The 16,649-nt window shown below is 42.8% G+C and overlaps 1 protein-coding gene across 1 annotated transcript in view; it reads right to left on the bottom strand.

Moving 5' to 3' along the window:
* phc2b (polyhomeotic homolog 2b (Drosophila)) overlaps nt 1-16,275 on the bottom strand; it is a 30,385-nt gene extending 14,110 nt beyond the window's left edge. The window contains exons 1-7 of the mRNA XM_071542277.1: nt 16,232-16,275; nt 11,302-11,572; nt 10,010-10,171; nt 9,475-9,552; nt 8,577-8,738; nt 7,438-7,581; nt 6,625-6,922 (exon numbers count right to left, since the gene is read on the bottom strand). Coding sequence (XP_071398378.1) covers nt 6,625-6,922; nt 7,438-7,581; nt 8,577-8,738; nt 9,475-9,552; nt 10,010-10,171; nt 11,302-11,572; nt 16,232-16,275 — 1,159 coding nt within the window. The remainder of the gene's footprint in view (nt 1-6,624; nt 6,923-7,437; nt 7,582-8,576; nt 8,739-9,474; nt 9,553-10,009; nt 10,172-11,301; nt 11,573-16,231) is intronic.
* Between the last annotated feature and the right edge of the window lie 374 nt (nt 16,276-16,649).

Below are 16,649 nucleotides of genomic sequence, written 5' to 3'. Positions count from 1 at the left end.
TTCCATTGGTTTACAGTTTTGAATCCCTCACTGCATTATGTCCCGCCACAACATCCTGTTTCAACAGGAAATACATCAAATCAAGGAAGTAAAGGTGCTGTTTCATGGAGTCTGTAATCTCCCATCCTGTTCCTATTAAAGGTGGAGCAGTACACTGGTTTTAGTTTACACTGTGGTAATAACATCTCTCCGTATCTCTTTTACTGTGGCCACTGGGACTTTTTCAGACACCATGGATTACAGTGCAGCAAGTCCAGAAAAGCAAGCCTGTGGGAGACAGTGACACGACCAATCAAAGCAATGAGCCATCAGTATGGTTCTCAATGTACAAAGGGTTAAATGTGTGTGAAGATTTAAACAGAACATAACACACTCAATGTCATGAATCATCATGAAGTGACTTCACTTTTGGTTAGCACTAATAGCCATTTTTGTGCCAGCTTTGATAATTAACGTTATCAGACCATTACAGGAGATATTTTTGGCCAATGTAATCACATTATAAAATTTGATACTGGCCCATGCCCAATTCCTAAAGGAGTGTTCAACAGACCAAGGCGACACAACACACATTACAGGCCACAGTCCAGTCAGATTCTATTGTTTCCTATAATGTAATTCATAAATACTAGACCAACTACGACTTGCTACAACCCATGAGCATGATTTAGTTCATGCATGCCCACCACTGTCCAAACTCAGTGTATATCAGGAGCAGACTGTGCCCCCGGCTCATAAACAACAGTGAAAAATGTAGACGTCTGCAAAAAGGGAACTTGTTTTGTTGCATTCCCATCGTCTGTGCGCCCCTTGTCGACAGGATGTAATATTAAGAGCTTGTTGAAAGGTGCACAGACAGGCTCGCTGTTGCAGTTTTGGCCCGGCCATTACTCACAAACCGTCTGAAAGTGGCCTGTCATCACCTGTCAGTGCTGGTGTGGGCAAAATGACAACCTGAGCCGATAAGTTGCCCCGAAGCCCGGGACACAGCACATCGATCATGTATTGTAGTAGACTATATATGTGGAAGAGTGCTCCTAAAAAAACAGAAGCAGCGGAAGTAGCCCCAGGCTAGTCTAGTGTTAGAATTGCCTCGGGAAAGAACATGCATGTATGACACTGTATATAGTCAATGGTGAGTCAGTGGGCCCCAACTTCTTTGCTGACTCCTTGATCTCTGACAACTCTACCAGGAAACAGGGAGGACTAATTGAGTCATTTCTACTCTACCCAAAACAGAAATATTCTCAGGAATAGGGATAACATTCCCCGCACCACTGTGGTACTGTACAGTAGCTCCGGTCCGATGAGTTGTGTGAATGCGGAGGTGTGTGCGGTGATGTTAACAAACCCCCTCGTAAATCTAAGGATGGACTACTGCCAAATACACCAACGTTTGTCTCCCTCTCTTCCCCTCCCCATTTTCTTTTCATAAGGTTTTGTGTGGGATAGGCTCCATCTGGTTTCAAAGTTTTCCTGTGAAGCGCTAACCGCAGTCTGTACCCTGCTGTGGAAAATATAGATGTTTCTATCCAGCAGAGTTGCATGTCATTAGCCCCTTTAATGCTACAGGATCTGCTGGAAAGTGTTTTCTTTTTCACATGGTGAGACGCAATGGAACCCACGTAGAGAAAATGTGGTTAGCTATGGTGTGCAGGGAAGGCCTGTAGTTGGGATTTACAAAGTTCAGAGAAGGACGGATATTAGTCTTGGATGGTTGGATACAGCCGGTAGCATGACAACCTATAATGCTGCTATAAGATGGCTCACAGTTACAGGCAAATTTAAACAGACACTTCAGGGAATAATAAGACCCATCAATTCTGCAGCTAGGCTGGGTCTGAACGGAGGAGGGGGATTTCTGAATCAGTGCGCACCGGATACAAGAACCAGCCCTCCCTGTGAATCTCGACAGCTTTCTCAGGCCCCTAATGAGGAACAGAGAGAGGTCTTGGAAGGAGAGGAAGAGAGGGGAATTCATTTAAATGCTATTCCCCCTCAAGGCCTTGGGATTAAGGAGTGGAATGACTCAAGCCCCCACACCCACACATATATACACACACACACACACACACACGCACACACTCTTCAGCATGTGGCAGTGGCCAGCACTCCCCCTTAGCTGTGCGTGTGTGTAGACCTATGTGTCTCTTTGTTTGTCTGTGTTGTTGCAGGATGTCTCGAGGAAAGGACCGTACACTGTTCCCAATGGGTTTCTAACACCAGGCCCTGGAAAATCCCTGAGTTTCCACATTCCCACTGTGGCCGCTGCTTTGGCTCGCTTTAGTGTAACACATTCTAAACTAAACCAATAGAGCAACAGTAAGGCTTGGGCTATCTTTCCTCACACAAATGCAATTCAAAATTAGATTTGCAAATATCAAGGAGGCGTTAGCGTTAAGAAAGGACAAGCTAAATGAATCCAGTCCCTGGTTGGGTTAAAGACAGCACTGATCCAGAGAAAACAAAGCCGGTCTCACTTTAGGCCACACAGTGAAAACACTTAAACACTAAGCCTTAGCCAAGTAAAACTTTTAATTGAAATGACAAAAACTGAAAGAAACAGTCTGAATGTCAGGGCTGGATATACATAAATGGAGGGAGGAAACTAGATGGCATACTGCACAGTGAGTGTACAACATTAGTACACCTGCTCAGTCCATTAAATAAACCGACAAGGTGAATTCAGGTGAAAGCTATGACCTTTCACGTATTAAATTCACATCACTCATGAAAAGGAGATGAAGAACAAGGGGAGAATAGATTTTAATAGACTGTGCAAAAGCAGGTGCACCATAATGTTTTGTATAAAGTGTAAGTCAGCTTTTTCCAAGAATACTTAAAAGAAGAATACACTTTAGTGCCTTTCCAAGATTTTTTTGTATTATATTTAACTAAAACTGGCAACTGATACCGTTGCTAGCAGCTACATTCATATGCCAACACACAGACATCATCGAGTGCAGATCAGGGGCCGTATCCACAAACATTCTGAGAATCATTTCAGAGAGCTCTTATCTCAGCCTAAAACTTCCTAGTCCTAGCTTAGGAGTGATTTAAGAGTGATTCAGAAAAGTTCTCAGAGCAACTCTGAGCAAGGAATGGACAAGAACTTTTATCTTAGTGAGGAGGTGTGGTTGACCCCGTTGCCAGGTATGATGCTTTCTTTTTGATGTTGTCATTGGTTTATCAAGAAAAATCAACACACCTCTTTTGGTCATCCAGAATGCACACAAGCAATCACACAAGATAAAACACAATTTACTCGATATTAACACGTTTGCTTATACTATCAAAAATTTAAATCCCTGTTTAATCAATCAATCAATAGAGCTGATTGGACAAAATCTTTGAAAAGCATACGAACCAAGACTCAGAATCAAGACTTAGTAGTATTAGTATAATTTATAGACTATATTGGTGAGCCTATATGAATAGGATTTTTGAACAAGAGTATATTGCAGATGATGCGGATGTGTGTAGCTGCTGTTTTGTTGCTGCACGGTGCGCACGTCCAGTGGGAATTAAATAGGTTGCGTCACAATATGAGTCTGTGAAGGAGCTGTGATTGTTTGTATGATTATTCTACTATGTGGTTGCATAGACCTAAATTATCACTGCTGCACTGTTGCTAAATATCTTAACATTGTGATTTCTTTCATAATAATAATAGCATTAATGCGTCTTTTCTGCATCTTTCAGCCATTTTCTCCTCTCCTTAAGAAACTCCTAAGCTCCTAAAAGTCCTCCTCTCTACTCTTAACAGTTTTCCACATTAGGAGCTCTCTTAAGGGCTAAGATGCTTTGTGAATAGCTTGTATCTTTACTAGGATTTAGTCTTACTTTTAAGGGGAAATTCTTAGAAAAACGTCATCACTCTCAGAGTTTTCTTAGAATTTCACCGCTAGGACCAACTCTTAGTACTAGGAAGCTTTGTGGATACGGCCCCTGGTCTCTTAATCTGCGAGGATGGTCCTTTTGGGGGTTCTCTGCTGTTGTGCTGGCCTGTGCCTCCCAAGAGGAGGTGATGGCAAACACTTAACACTATGAACCATACGGCATAACAGTTGCTTCCAGTCCTGTCCCTACTGAAGGGAAAATTATCCCCTCTGTATGTCTGTGGTAGTCAGAATAACAGAAACATACCTCCAAAAAGTTCTGCCATCCCTTTCCTTCTGACAGCTCAATTACAACTCCCGACCAAAAATAGCCAACACAACAAGCCACGCCTCTTCCATTTGGCCATGTGCCGTTGTTGATCAGGTTGGATTGTGTGGCTCACTCTAGACTAGGGTTATGTCTTGAGGTCGAGATGGATTCGATTTATAATGTTTTCCCTACTTCTCTATCTATTCACAATACCATGGTGTGGTTAAGATGTTGATATATCAGTTAAGTCTGAAAAATGAGATACAGAGTCTGATTATTGCGTATGCACCCAAAACATCTACAGCCAATTTTTTAAAGCCAAGGGTATAGACGGGGTGGAAAATTAACACCAGCCATCAGCCAAATGCTGCTGAATCTCTGTCTGTCGCCAAGTTTATCTATTCTACCAACCACTGTGACAGGGAACCATCCATCATTTGGAGGTCTTATTCTTTCTAAAAACCAAAGTTGGCTGGTAAAATTGTGACAGTAGCGGCTGAATTTTAGGATTTACCAGAGACGGTGGCCTGTAGGCAAAAAAGTTTGTTTCCTTCTCTGATTGTAGGCTGGAAATCAAAGTGCGTAATGACCCAGTCGGTCAACTTGAATCTAAGCCCTTATCCTACCCTGAATCCCATCAGCCCACCAGGCTGCCTCTCCTCCTGATCCACAGTGTATTAATTCCCCAGCATCTCATGGGCACACCTGTCCCTATGGCTTGCTGCTATGGCAACCCATGTTAATTTTTCAGACTGCATGCAGCCAGGTTTTCAGCTTCCATCCTCCCTTTCATTTTATGTGAATCCATTACTGCAACAAAGCGAGACAAAGACACAGTTGTGCACTCACACGCTCAGCTAATCCCCCCCCCCGCCACCCCACCCCACACACACCCCACCCCACACAACCCCCACCCCAAACACACACACACACACACTCTGGCACACAGGCACACAAATGCAGGGTGTACCATGCGCACAGTGTATAAGGTTAACTCTCATCATTACTGGCACAGACACACACACACACAGCTACCCCTCCCCCAACCCCAGCAAGCACACACACACACACACACACACACAAAAAGGAGGCAGGCTACACATGCTCAGTGCATGAGCACGTAGGCACACTCTGAGTTAATCAGCTTGTACTGCTGGCATATTCACAGCCATTCACGCTTAAAAAAAAAAAATACCCAGCTGCTGACTTTCAGCCACACAATAAGTGGTCTAGAAAGACTCTTCGGTGGCAGCATGCCTTTCACAGCTTCCAATTCACAAAGCAGCTTGACTGTTCCAGACACGACCCAGCCACACTCTTTCTCTTCTCACCCCCATAGTGGGTGAATGTGTTTGTGATGCAGGCCCTGACATGCCACATATACAGCGGAGAAAAGCTATCAAAAGCAGGAAGTCGAGTATAACAACTCTCTATTCCAGTCTTATTGTAAACACAGCAGCACATTTCTATACGTGACAACTCCCTGAAGCCCCAAGTGGAACTTGAGGTCTGAAATGTACATCTGCTTCAAAGAAATGGAGCATGCATCAGATGGCAGAAGATTTGGCAGCTTGATTTATTTGCCCACAAAAATGACAACAAACTGCCACGCTGGTGGAATATTCAGTGTCATCTGTGCAGAAAAAAAAACATGTACCATCTAAAAAAAAAAAAAAAGCCTGTGGACTGTTTATGTTGATCATACAGACTATTGAATCCTTAACTGTAGAGTGGGATTCTCTATAAGAGCAACAAACATTCAGGTTGTCTGACCTGGACGACCAAGAGCCGAAATGTAACATTGTTACATTGTTGCTGCATTCCAAAAACTGCTATTGGTTTGATAACTTTTGTAAATAATAGCTTCTTATGTCTTATGTTGCTGAATTCCTTGACATTATGCTTGCTAATGTGTAAGTCCCCTCAAGACACAGCACTGATATTGAGAATTTACATTACATAGACCAAACATAGAACATCTTGTTGTGTGAGACTCTTATGGAGGGCCAAATATATTTCTGTGGTGGGCAAAATTAGAGAACATGGTGGTGTGTGTGTTATCTACTGCAGTGGTTCTCAAACTTTTACACAATGCCTACTCGCGATCCCCATTACAGGCTTCATTATGCAGAGTGGTGAACAGTTTGACCAAAATGATTTTTTTGAGGTTATTCCATTAATTCCATTAATTATCAGAGGAGGCCTAGAGGCATAAAACTATTCAGGATTTCACAAGAAAAAGCAAAAGTTAAAAATTCATTAGAAACTAATTTATTTGTATAGTAGAAGTATGTTTTTTTCATGTCCCATAAATCATCTTGCATCCCCCCAAAATTATCTCACAACCCCCTGGAGGATCCCGACCCTCAGGTTGAGAACCACTGATCTACCGTTTCCTGATGTAGGCATTGCCATGGATCAGGTTCATGGGGTAAAAGGCTAATACACACTCAGGCTTTAACAGTTTGAAGTTACCTGGAGCGATAAGAGGCTGGGCGCTGACAGCGGTGACACTGCGGCTCATGTTTATAGCTCGCACTTCAGTCACCACCGCACTGTCCGCCTTCTTCCCTCCCTCAGACGGGCTGTCGGAGGAGCCGGCCTTCCCTCCCGCAGAGGCTCCCTGGGTCCCCTGGCTGGGGTTCTTGATGAGCGAGGCGGGCTGGATGGGCACAGGCGTCTGCTTCAGACTCAGGGCCTGCAGGGTCTGGGTCTGAGAGGAGGACGAGGTCGCCCCCTGCTGGCCACGGATGGCCAGGTTCTGGACCTGATTCTTAAGACACAAAGAGGGAGATTATTGACACAAATGGTTGCATTAAGTAGGTAAGAGATAGGCTAGGATTTCATTCATAGGTTATCAGGAGTCTGTTTATTCTAAAATGAATGAAAATGAAGTTTATTCTTACATTACATGATGTCTTCGGTCTTCCAACAAATGAGGCATATTGTCTCAATTGCAATAGCGTATTAAGGTTATACTGTTAATATTATAGCTATAATTAGATTTTTTAAATTTATTCATTCATTATTTATCTGTTAAGTGCATGGTAATATTTCCCATTACCATTTGACACCCTCTAGTGCAGGTTTCCAGTTACTGCAACAACTTTATCTACACTTGTGAATGTTATGTTCACTTCTGCATTTAAACTTGTATTTATTAGAGGGATACAACCCAGGAAGTGGCATTATGAAAATGATATGCAATTCCATATGGCAGGAAGCGAAAAAATCTACCATTCATGGCAACCAATGAAAATTTGACCAAAATAAAATATATGCAAATACTTCACATGCTACCTGTGAGGCCTGTGTGGAGCTCTCTGATTGGACAGCTGTCACCGTGGCCGTTGGGGTGAAGATGAGCTGCGGGGAGAGGGGAACGGCCCGGCCGAGGCTCCTGGCTACCTGCACAAGGTTACTCTGCTGGGCCTGAAAGCATCAAACACACACAGATGAGAACTATGAATGAATGAGTGAATTAATTAATTAATTCTTCTCTAATCCATAGTAATTTGTAAAGCCAGAATGGAAAAACATACATACATTCTTTCATGTGTAAACCTGTCCATAACAGTACAGACTAGCAGACCTACAGTATGTTCATAATTTAAAAAAACATTAACATACTGATGCAACTCTTTGGTAGTGATTATTACAGTTAGGTACGGTTTTTGTGTGGAAAAACAACAAACAAGCAAAAAGGAACAAATATTTGTGTAGAGCATAACACAAATTATATGCACTAACAAAACACCACATGTGCTAAAACTAAACCAGGAATGAAAGCCATGGCAGTCTACATAGAGAAATATGTTTTGATGTCTGCCAGAAGCATCACACATAGTTAACAATGCTGTTTACTCGCTCATAATGAGAAGGCAGTGACAGTCTGTGTTGGTACACCAAGAGCCAGCAGCACAACTCTCGCCAAAATGAAACAGACAAGTTACCCATAGCCAGCTGTATTAAAATAACATGCCAATGAGCCCGGGCAGTAAAAAACGACTTTATCCACATTCAACTGTGTTTAAAAACAACTGGACTTTTAGCTACAGCTTAGAGAACACCTGTGACCTCTGAAAATGTCCTCAGTGCATTCATGCACATTCAAGCCATTCCCTGCAGTGTTTATAATGAGTCCTCTGGGGGCGGACAGATTACCCTGACCACCTCCCTGGCGGCCTTCCCACCTCCTCTGGTGGTAAAATGAAAATAAAGCACACCATTTACTATGGAAGAGTAAGCATGCATGCATAACACGCACGCCAAGCACAAAACACACACCGAGCCTCGAGAGGAAAAATTTGAGCTCGAGTATGCCTGGTTGTTTATTCATGCAGTGTGTGTGTGTCCTTGTGTTTATGCATATATGCACACTCCTGTAAGTGTGCCAGTGGCTATGCTCCTTGTGTCCGCTATCTCACCATCTGTGCACGCAGGTACATCTGTGCCTGGCTGGCTGTGAGGGTGGGGCTGGACGGGCTACCCAGCAGAACGGCCTGCTGGGAAATACCGGAGGGGGCGGAACTGACGCTCTGGGCTCGGCTGATTAGCTGTGCTGCCGCTGGGGAGGTGGTCAGGTTGATCTGGGGTCAGAGGAGAAGAGAGACCAGGATGATTAGGTTCTAAGACTTACCTTTCCATGACTGGCATGTACTGTATATCTTGTATGGAAACTGGAACATCACTTTTTGCAATAGACCAGTTTGTTCTAAGCTACAGATATTGAACGTAAAAAGCAGTTACTGTACTACTGTACCACATGATATGGCTGGAGGGGTGGAGAAGAGAGAGAGGTGGTTAGGTTACAAAACCCTAAAATCATTTACAATACAACTGTCAATAATCCACTCACAAGAAATACATGTAGACTTGCGTTCCAAAACATGATAAATCCAATTTGAGAAAAAAAATGCTGATTTATCATTCAATATCTCTGAATCTCTGAACAGAATATCTAAAATATAGTAAGAGTAGAGTAAAAGCATTATCATTTGGTCAACCAAGGACTCAAGTACACGCACTTACCTACTACCCTTTTAAAAGTCCCACAATTAAATTTTTCACGATCAAGTATTTTGCAAGAGTAGGCATCTCATTTTTCAAATGGCAGATATCTCATTTTGAAATAACACTCTTCAAATACAAGTGTGAAAGAGAAGTGGAAAAGTATACGAGAGCTGCTTAAGTGTAGGGCCCAGTTTCCGAAAAGCATCTTAGCGTTAATATCAACTTAGTTCCATAATAATCCAATGGACAAAGATGATTTAAGCGCTAAGAAGCTTTTGGGAAACTCGGCCCAAGACTGTAAATTGCACTCACCGTAGCCTGAGAAGAGCCTGTTTGCTGTGATGAAGTGCCGTTCTGTGAAGAGCTTTGCCGGCCAGCTGCAATGCTGGCCTAATGCAAGGCAGGAGGAAGTAAGAGGGAGAGAGTGGAAACGTGATTAAGAGACCATAGAGGATATTTTGGTCAAACATAACAAGTTCTGATTATATTATATCCCACTCAGCATGAAAATGTCTTCCAAATTACGATTTCATGAATGAAACTGCCAAACCATTAGTCAATAACTTGCTACATGTCAGTGCATTTTCCTTTTAGTTGCCCATAGAGAAAAACATGCAGTATACTTTTATCACACATCTCAGCTCTACTTTTACATCATTGCCATGGAGGAGTCAAGCAACTATTGCTAAAAAACTGATTCAGAAAAACAGACAAAAATGACTTTTTCCTGAAACCCTCTTTGCAGCAGGTAAACAATAACAACAACAATCATTAGCATGCAAAAATGTGAGAATGATTGTGTGGTGTGATGACCGCATGCTTCCCCCTCATCCCCCGGTGTGCTGACCTGCTGTACGGCGGCCAGGCTCTGGAGCTGAGCGGTGCTGAGGCTGTGCTGCTGCTGGAGGGCTGCGGTCTGCAACATCAGATGCTGCTGCTGAGCAGCGTACATCTGCTGCAGGTACTGTGCCGCCGTGTTAGGCTGCCTGTGTAATGCCTGCTGGATTACCTACGTATGAAGACAGACAGAAAGAGATGGGATGGGTTGAGTAATGTAAAAATAACCTGCAGAAGATTTTCTAAGGGTTTTGTGTGCATGTAATGAATTTAATTGAGTGTAGGTATATGTACATGAAAGTATAAATTTAGTGAAGGCAAGGAAAACCACCAGTGTGAACAGTACATCTTTGTTTATAACTAACAGGAATTTAGCATTTCCCAGCTCATTGCAAGTAGACTGAGAGATAAATACGCAATTCATGTCTGTGAGAACAGCCTCACAGCACATCCTTCACCTTACATAATGGAACTAATCTCCCCCACTGACGACGTCTCTCCTCACCCACCTCATGCATCTCTCAAGTTGACTGACAGCCTCGGGCTGGTTGCCAAGCAACCAGAGAGTGAGGTTGACCTGTGGTCCATTGGATTATAGAACCATCCTGACCCACACTTCTTGGGATGAGGGTCAAAGGAGCCTAAATGCAATGATACATCCGTTCAACTCTCACTCAGCATAAATGACCAGCAGTCCTTTATGCTGAGTGGGCTGGTTGGTGACAATAGTGCTTGCCTCCTTATTGTCAGCAGGTCGAGGACAAGGAAAGGAGGACCGAATAGGCCAACGTCCTCCCATCACAGTATCAGTATTACAAGTAGAGTGGACCTTACTCAGGGAAAGGATAAGCCTGTGTAGGTCTCCAGGGGGTCAAGAGCACTAAAGCACAGGACAAAGGCTGCAACTAAGAACTGGAGCTGCTTTGAACAGCAGTCTTCACTTCAACTTGGATAGATCCTCTAAAATGCCCATTTAATTGTATTTCCTTCATCGGTAGATTGAGTACACACACATCTAACAACATAATTGCAATTTGAAGCCTTTTGTTTGATTTATTAACTTGATCCATGGAATTAAGTGTCGAATTAAGTGTAGTTTGAGCAGCACAAGACAGGCCTTTATGTGGTTTTGTGGGCACCAACAGAGGGCAGTAGAACAGAACAAAGTAAACTTAACTTTCTGTGCATTTGTACAGTTTATGGGTGGAGACTAATCAACTTTATATTTTGTGTGTAGGCCTATATGTGTCTGCACATGTGACAACAAATTAAACAATTTTATCACAACACCAGGGAACCTACCTGTACTGTCTGTCGGTCAGGTATCCCACTGTAGACAGATATCTGAGGCACCGCCTGTCTCCCTGTAGTAGTACTACTACTGGTACTACCACTAGTACTACTACTACTTGTAGTGCTAGAAGTACTACTACTGCTGGCAGCGGTGGTGCTGGAGGCGGTGGTGGTCCCGGTGCTGCTGGCCGTGGAGGCGGGGGCCCCCGGCTCACTCTCCATGGTGCCCTCTGCTCTTCTCACCTTTGACCCCCGGCTCTTCTGAATGGCTCTCCTGTGCCTGGAAGAGAGGAGGGCAGCGCATGAGCAGAACGCCATACCATATGATAGCTTCTTTGGGACAGGATAATAACACTTTTTAACAAATTAATACACACATCTGTATACCTATGCACAACAAACTCTGATAAAGGAAGCAGAGGAGATTGGCATTCTGTGTCCAGGACAGCGAGCTGTTGTAGGGCGAGTTAAGTAAAACCCTAAAATTCTGCACCAGCTAGAAGACGGAAAACATTTTCTTTGTGCTTGGTTCATTGGGGAATTGTTGACCAAAACATATATGGATTATAGCATAAGTGCTACTCCCTGACTCTCTGTCCTGTGAAAGAGATTTTGGGCTATTAATTTCTCGATATACCACACTAGCTGGTAATCTCATCATCCCGATGTACCAGCTAAACTAAACATAAAAGTTTAGGGTATTTGCACAGAGATCAACCATAGAAGTGCTAAAAACTAATTATAGATTATATAAACTAACTGGTAGAATACAATGCTAAAAAAAATGCAAAAGACAAAAAAGAATGATAAATATTGCAGGTGAGATGAAAACAAACCAGCAACAAGGGGCTTATAAAAACATCACAACTCCAAAAAAAAAAAAAAAAGAAATCAAGCCAACAAGCAAAGGCACAACTGGTCTGGAGACAAGCTAAACAACAACCAAAACAACAGTTACAGAACGGTACAATCATACGGAGACGGAAGGACAGCAAGACGCATAAAATGGCAAGGTAGGCCTAAATAAATCAATTCAATTAGATCTAATAAAGAAAATCAAGTCGTAGGGGAAGTGAGAATGAGTATGAGCATGTTCAAAGACAGAAAGCATTTTACAAGGCATTACATTTTTAATCTTATGTGTGCCATAATCCAATTTTGTGTGTGTGTGTATGCAAGCTCCTCCATTAGTCTGTTTGCCTAACTTTTCTGTAACCAAAATGCAATTTAGGCTCAACACTCAAAAACTATTTTCACAAATTCACAGAATAATTCAAAGTTCATTTGCATTTCTGAATGAGATTATGATCATGAGGAGTGGAATGTTAGATTTTTTTTGTCATGAGGAAAACATATTTGGGAATATCACTAAAGCATATCTGACAATATCATTGATTGGACAGCCTTTGTTAACAATGTTAGTTTGGGGACATAGACTTTTACATGCATAGCTGACAAATGTATTTAATCTCTCAACTAAAACTCTGAAGCATATGGTTTCAAGATGGACTGACAAGAATGATGTTCATCATGAAAAAGTTCAGCTAAGAAAAGAAAACCTGAGTAATGCCTTAATATTTCACATGGTTATTAAATGTTGATGGAATGTTAGTGGATTAGGCTAGTTGTATTCACATTGCCAATGAATCGACATATCAATAGTTTGAAATATAGTCTTAGGACCCGTCTGCATTGTCATTTGCATTTTGTTGTTGTTGGACCATTTCCCACAATGCTGTGCTATGTTGCCATTTAGATTCTGTTGCCAAATTCAGCTGTGTCTTTGCTTGTCATCTTTATTTTTGTCATTTATTTGCTTTTGAGACAAGATATTATTAGAAGTTCTTTGGGGTATTTTTCACCTCTCTCAAACTAGTAATTTTTATCGTTGTATTTGATCAGAGTTTTTAAACAATTCCCTTCTATGTTTTATCACTGTACAAATAACCTGAGCTAAACTGAAATTGAAGGAATTCAGCACAAATTTACTGAGGGGACCAAATAGTTTGAACACTGGAAAGACACGTCCCACTGCCCCGTTTATATCACACCTATGCTATTCCTAGATGGATATCGCTGATTTGGAGAAGTTTTATTTCTGCATCCCTCTGCTCCTTCCTACAGCATTCTAACTGACAGACACCAATCTGTATTAGAAGGACATGAGCATCAGCTGGAAAATGAATGATTCTATTGAAGTTTGTTTTCACACTGAAATTCATACCAGAAATGTTAAATCTAATTTTAGGAGGCTGTTTAAATAAACTATCCCCACAGTGTTCTAAGATTACAACCATAAAGTTAGTTTCTGAAACACTATCCAATGTGTGCACAGTACTTCTGCAAAAACAAAAAGTGGAGGTGAGGCAGAGGTGGTGAGGCTGGTTTGAAAAGCACAAAAAATGCAATTTAGAAAGCTAATGAAATCCAGTGATTATGGCGAAAAAGGCCAAGTAGCTGGCTAACATCCGTCTCTACCCTAAATTATCTTGAATCCTGGGCCGTTTCACTTAAACAAGCACACATTCATTTGGTGAAAGTTATAGGGAATAGGGAAGGGGGGGCAGAGGCTGTTTCAAATCTGTCGCCCAAAAAAATTTTAACCCCAGGCCAAAGACCACCCCATCTTTTTCAATGTAGGCGTAATTACTGCTCAAACTCCACTGATATAGGGCTAGTCTACAAGCCTAATCTCCTTCTTAACAGCAATTAGTTAAACTCTATGGTTCTGTGGCTCATTCAAAAGTAGCATACTGGGTCACAACCAAAAGTATGTGACACAAGAATATCTTCCTCTTCTGAATCCATTTCTCCATGTCAGTCATCAGCATGAAGGTGAAGAGAGAGGATGATTTAAAGGCCATTTTAAAAGGGATGGTCCCCTGGTACCCCGCTATCCATTAGCACAGGAGGAAAAGGTTCAGAGCTCACCAGGCAGATGAGATGGAGGGCCCCAGACAGCATGACAGGTGATGCTACGAAGCTGAGAGGATGGGAGGGGAGAAGGGAAGGAGGGGATCTATAGACAAGAGGTGGAGTTAGACAGGGAAAGATAAAGTGTTTGCTAAAAGGGTATAAAGAAAGTAAAGAAATTGTTTGATAAAGCCGAGGTCTAGCACAAGAAGAGGAGATTCAAAACTCATCAAGGACATGAGATGGTGGTGGTAGAGGTGGGGGTGGAAGTGTGTGCGAGTGTGTGTGTGTTGTGTGTGTTGTGTGTGTGTGCTGGGGGATTCAAACTGCATGACAGCTGATGCAACAGAGCCGAAAAGAGAGGCAGAAAAGGGGAGGATGGAATTTCTAGCCTCGGGGTTAGAGGTGTATTAAGTTATAGGGGGTGGAGGCTGGTAGGAAAAGAGAGCGAATGAATGCGGGCCAGAGGGGTGAAGGTTCAGTGACTGGGTTGTGGATTTTAAATGGGTTGGAGTGGGGAGAGGGTGTGATGGAAGTAATTAAATAAGGAGCAATGCCGCCGCCATGCCGCAATTCTTAAGCTATTTCCTCCCCCTCGTCCCCCTATTCTTTTGGCTGGATTAAGGAGCACAGCACACTTCTATAGACCACTTATGCCACAAGACAGACTCAGAAACAATCTGCAAGCTTCATAAACCATATGCTATTCCTGAAAATGGCGAAAGCAGAGCAGCCCGAAATGGAGTACATAACTTAAACAGTCAATGCCAAAAAACTTGGAACTTCCTGCAACCTGGACAATTTGAATTTGACTTTAGAGCAAAATAACATTATTATAGGTCAGCTAACCAAAATTAAAACTAGACTAAGACTAAACCTAACCCTGAAAAATATTTTAGTAAATTCTAAAAAAAGAAAAAAAATCTACTAAAAGAACTGAAACTGAAATGTCTGTAAGTAAAACTAAACATTTATGAAAAATTAAATGAAAAACACAGCTGAAAAACACTATAAAAACTAACTGAAACTCAACTGAAATGGACGTCAAATTTGGAAATAAAATAAAAACGATTGGTATAATACCCCCAAAACAAAGGAACCATAAACTTCGCATTCAGCAGTGCCTGTAAAATTTCACAACCTCTAAATATGCCTCTTATAATTATGCCTGTTGGAGAAAAAGTAATGGCTGACATCCAGTCTGGTTAGAGCGGCTTTTTGGTTGTAAACAAAGCACCATCACTGCCAAAGCTTGCCTGCCTTTATGCCTTATGTAGTCATTTAAGCCTTACATCTGAGCCTCGTTGCCTCCTCATGTATGAAGGGAGGGGAGGGAATCCCCTCTGGTAATGATGCCTTCTGCCCCTGTCTTACTGAGAGGAGTCACTCATCCATCAGAGCAGGGGTGCTACAGAGAACACCCCCCACTCCTATCCCGAATCCTACTTCCATATCTACAACTGGAAGCCATTCTGTATTGAGTTGGTTTGGGGGGAAAGCTGGTGCTGGTGAAAAGTGGTAAAGCTACTGTGTTTGAGATCACAGCAAAGAAGTACCAGCAATCTGTAATACATTGCATAGAACTGGCCTACATAACATAACTACCTAACAATTTTAAGTGCTTGGCAACCCACACCAGAGGACAGTATTGATCTACTCATACCGGCACTATGAGACCATAACAACCGACTGTCAGATTTGTGTCTAGAGGATTTGCATAGCCTGCAGGATGAGAGCTGTTAAGAGACTTTCAGACAGACTGGCTGTCTCTACACAGCTAAGAGCACCGCAAGGAGGATGCAGGAGCCTCCATCAGCGTCCATCCTTTAGTCCACGTCTAGACAAATTATGATGACCCACATTAAAGATATACCACAAGAACACATTTGTCAACTGCACAAATCGATTGATGTGCGATAATGGCTTTAAAAAGCCAGGAGATGCAGAGACAAATGCATGTGTGTGTTTGGGGGGGGTGGGGGTGCTCTGCTGCTGAGACAAAGCCCCCTAACCCTGGTGCTCCTACCTTCTCTGGCCCCCCCAGCGCGATGCAGGGGTATGATGCCCCATCCCCCGGGAGTGTGCTGTCCTCCTGCAGGATGTTGCTCTTCTTTGTCTGTCTAACTGAGTGGCTGGCTGGTTGGCTGAGTGAGTGAGCGTGTGCGAGTGTGTTTCTGTGGTGTATCCAAACCCCCAGCCCCTCTTGTCTACCCCCAACACACAGCTAGCTCGTCGTCCCAGCATCAACACCCCACTCCACCAACCAGGCCCCGGCCTGCCTCCTGATTATGTGGTATCCTAGCGACAGCCAACGGGGTGCCTATGGAATCCCCGTGCAGAGCAGCATGCTGATTGGACAACAGGATCCTCCCTAATGAAGATGATGGTAATGATTTTACTCTGTCTCTCCCCTCCCCCTCCACTGCTGCCAGAATACTGAATTT

Source organism: Centroberyx affinis, unplaced genomic scaffold (genome assembly GCF_046629955.1).
Source record: "Centroberyx affinis isolate AG114_WGS23_722 - 3 ecotype Tasmania unplaced genomic scaffold, CSIRO-AGI_Caff_v1 ptg004049l_1, whole genome shotgun sequence".
Classification (NCBI taxonomy): Eukaryota; Metazoa; Chordata; class Actinopteri; order Beryciformes; family Berycidae; genus Centroberyx; species Centroberyx affinis.
Note: the sequence above shows the minus strand (reverse complement) of the source record. Positions and strands in the feature narration are given on the sequence as shown.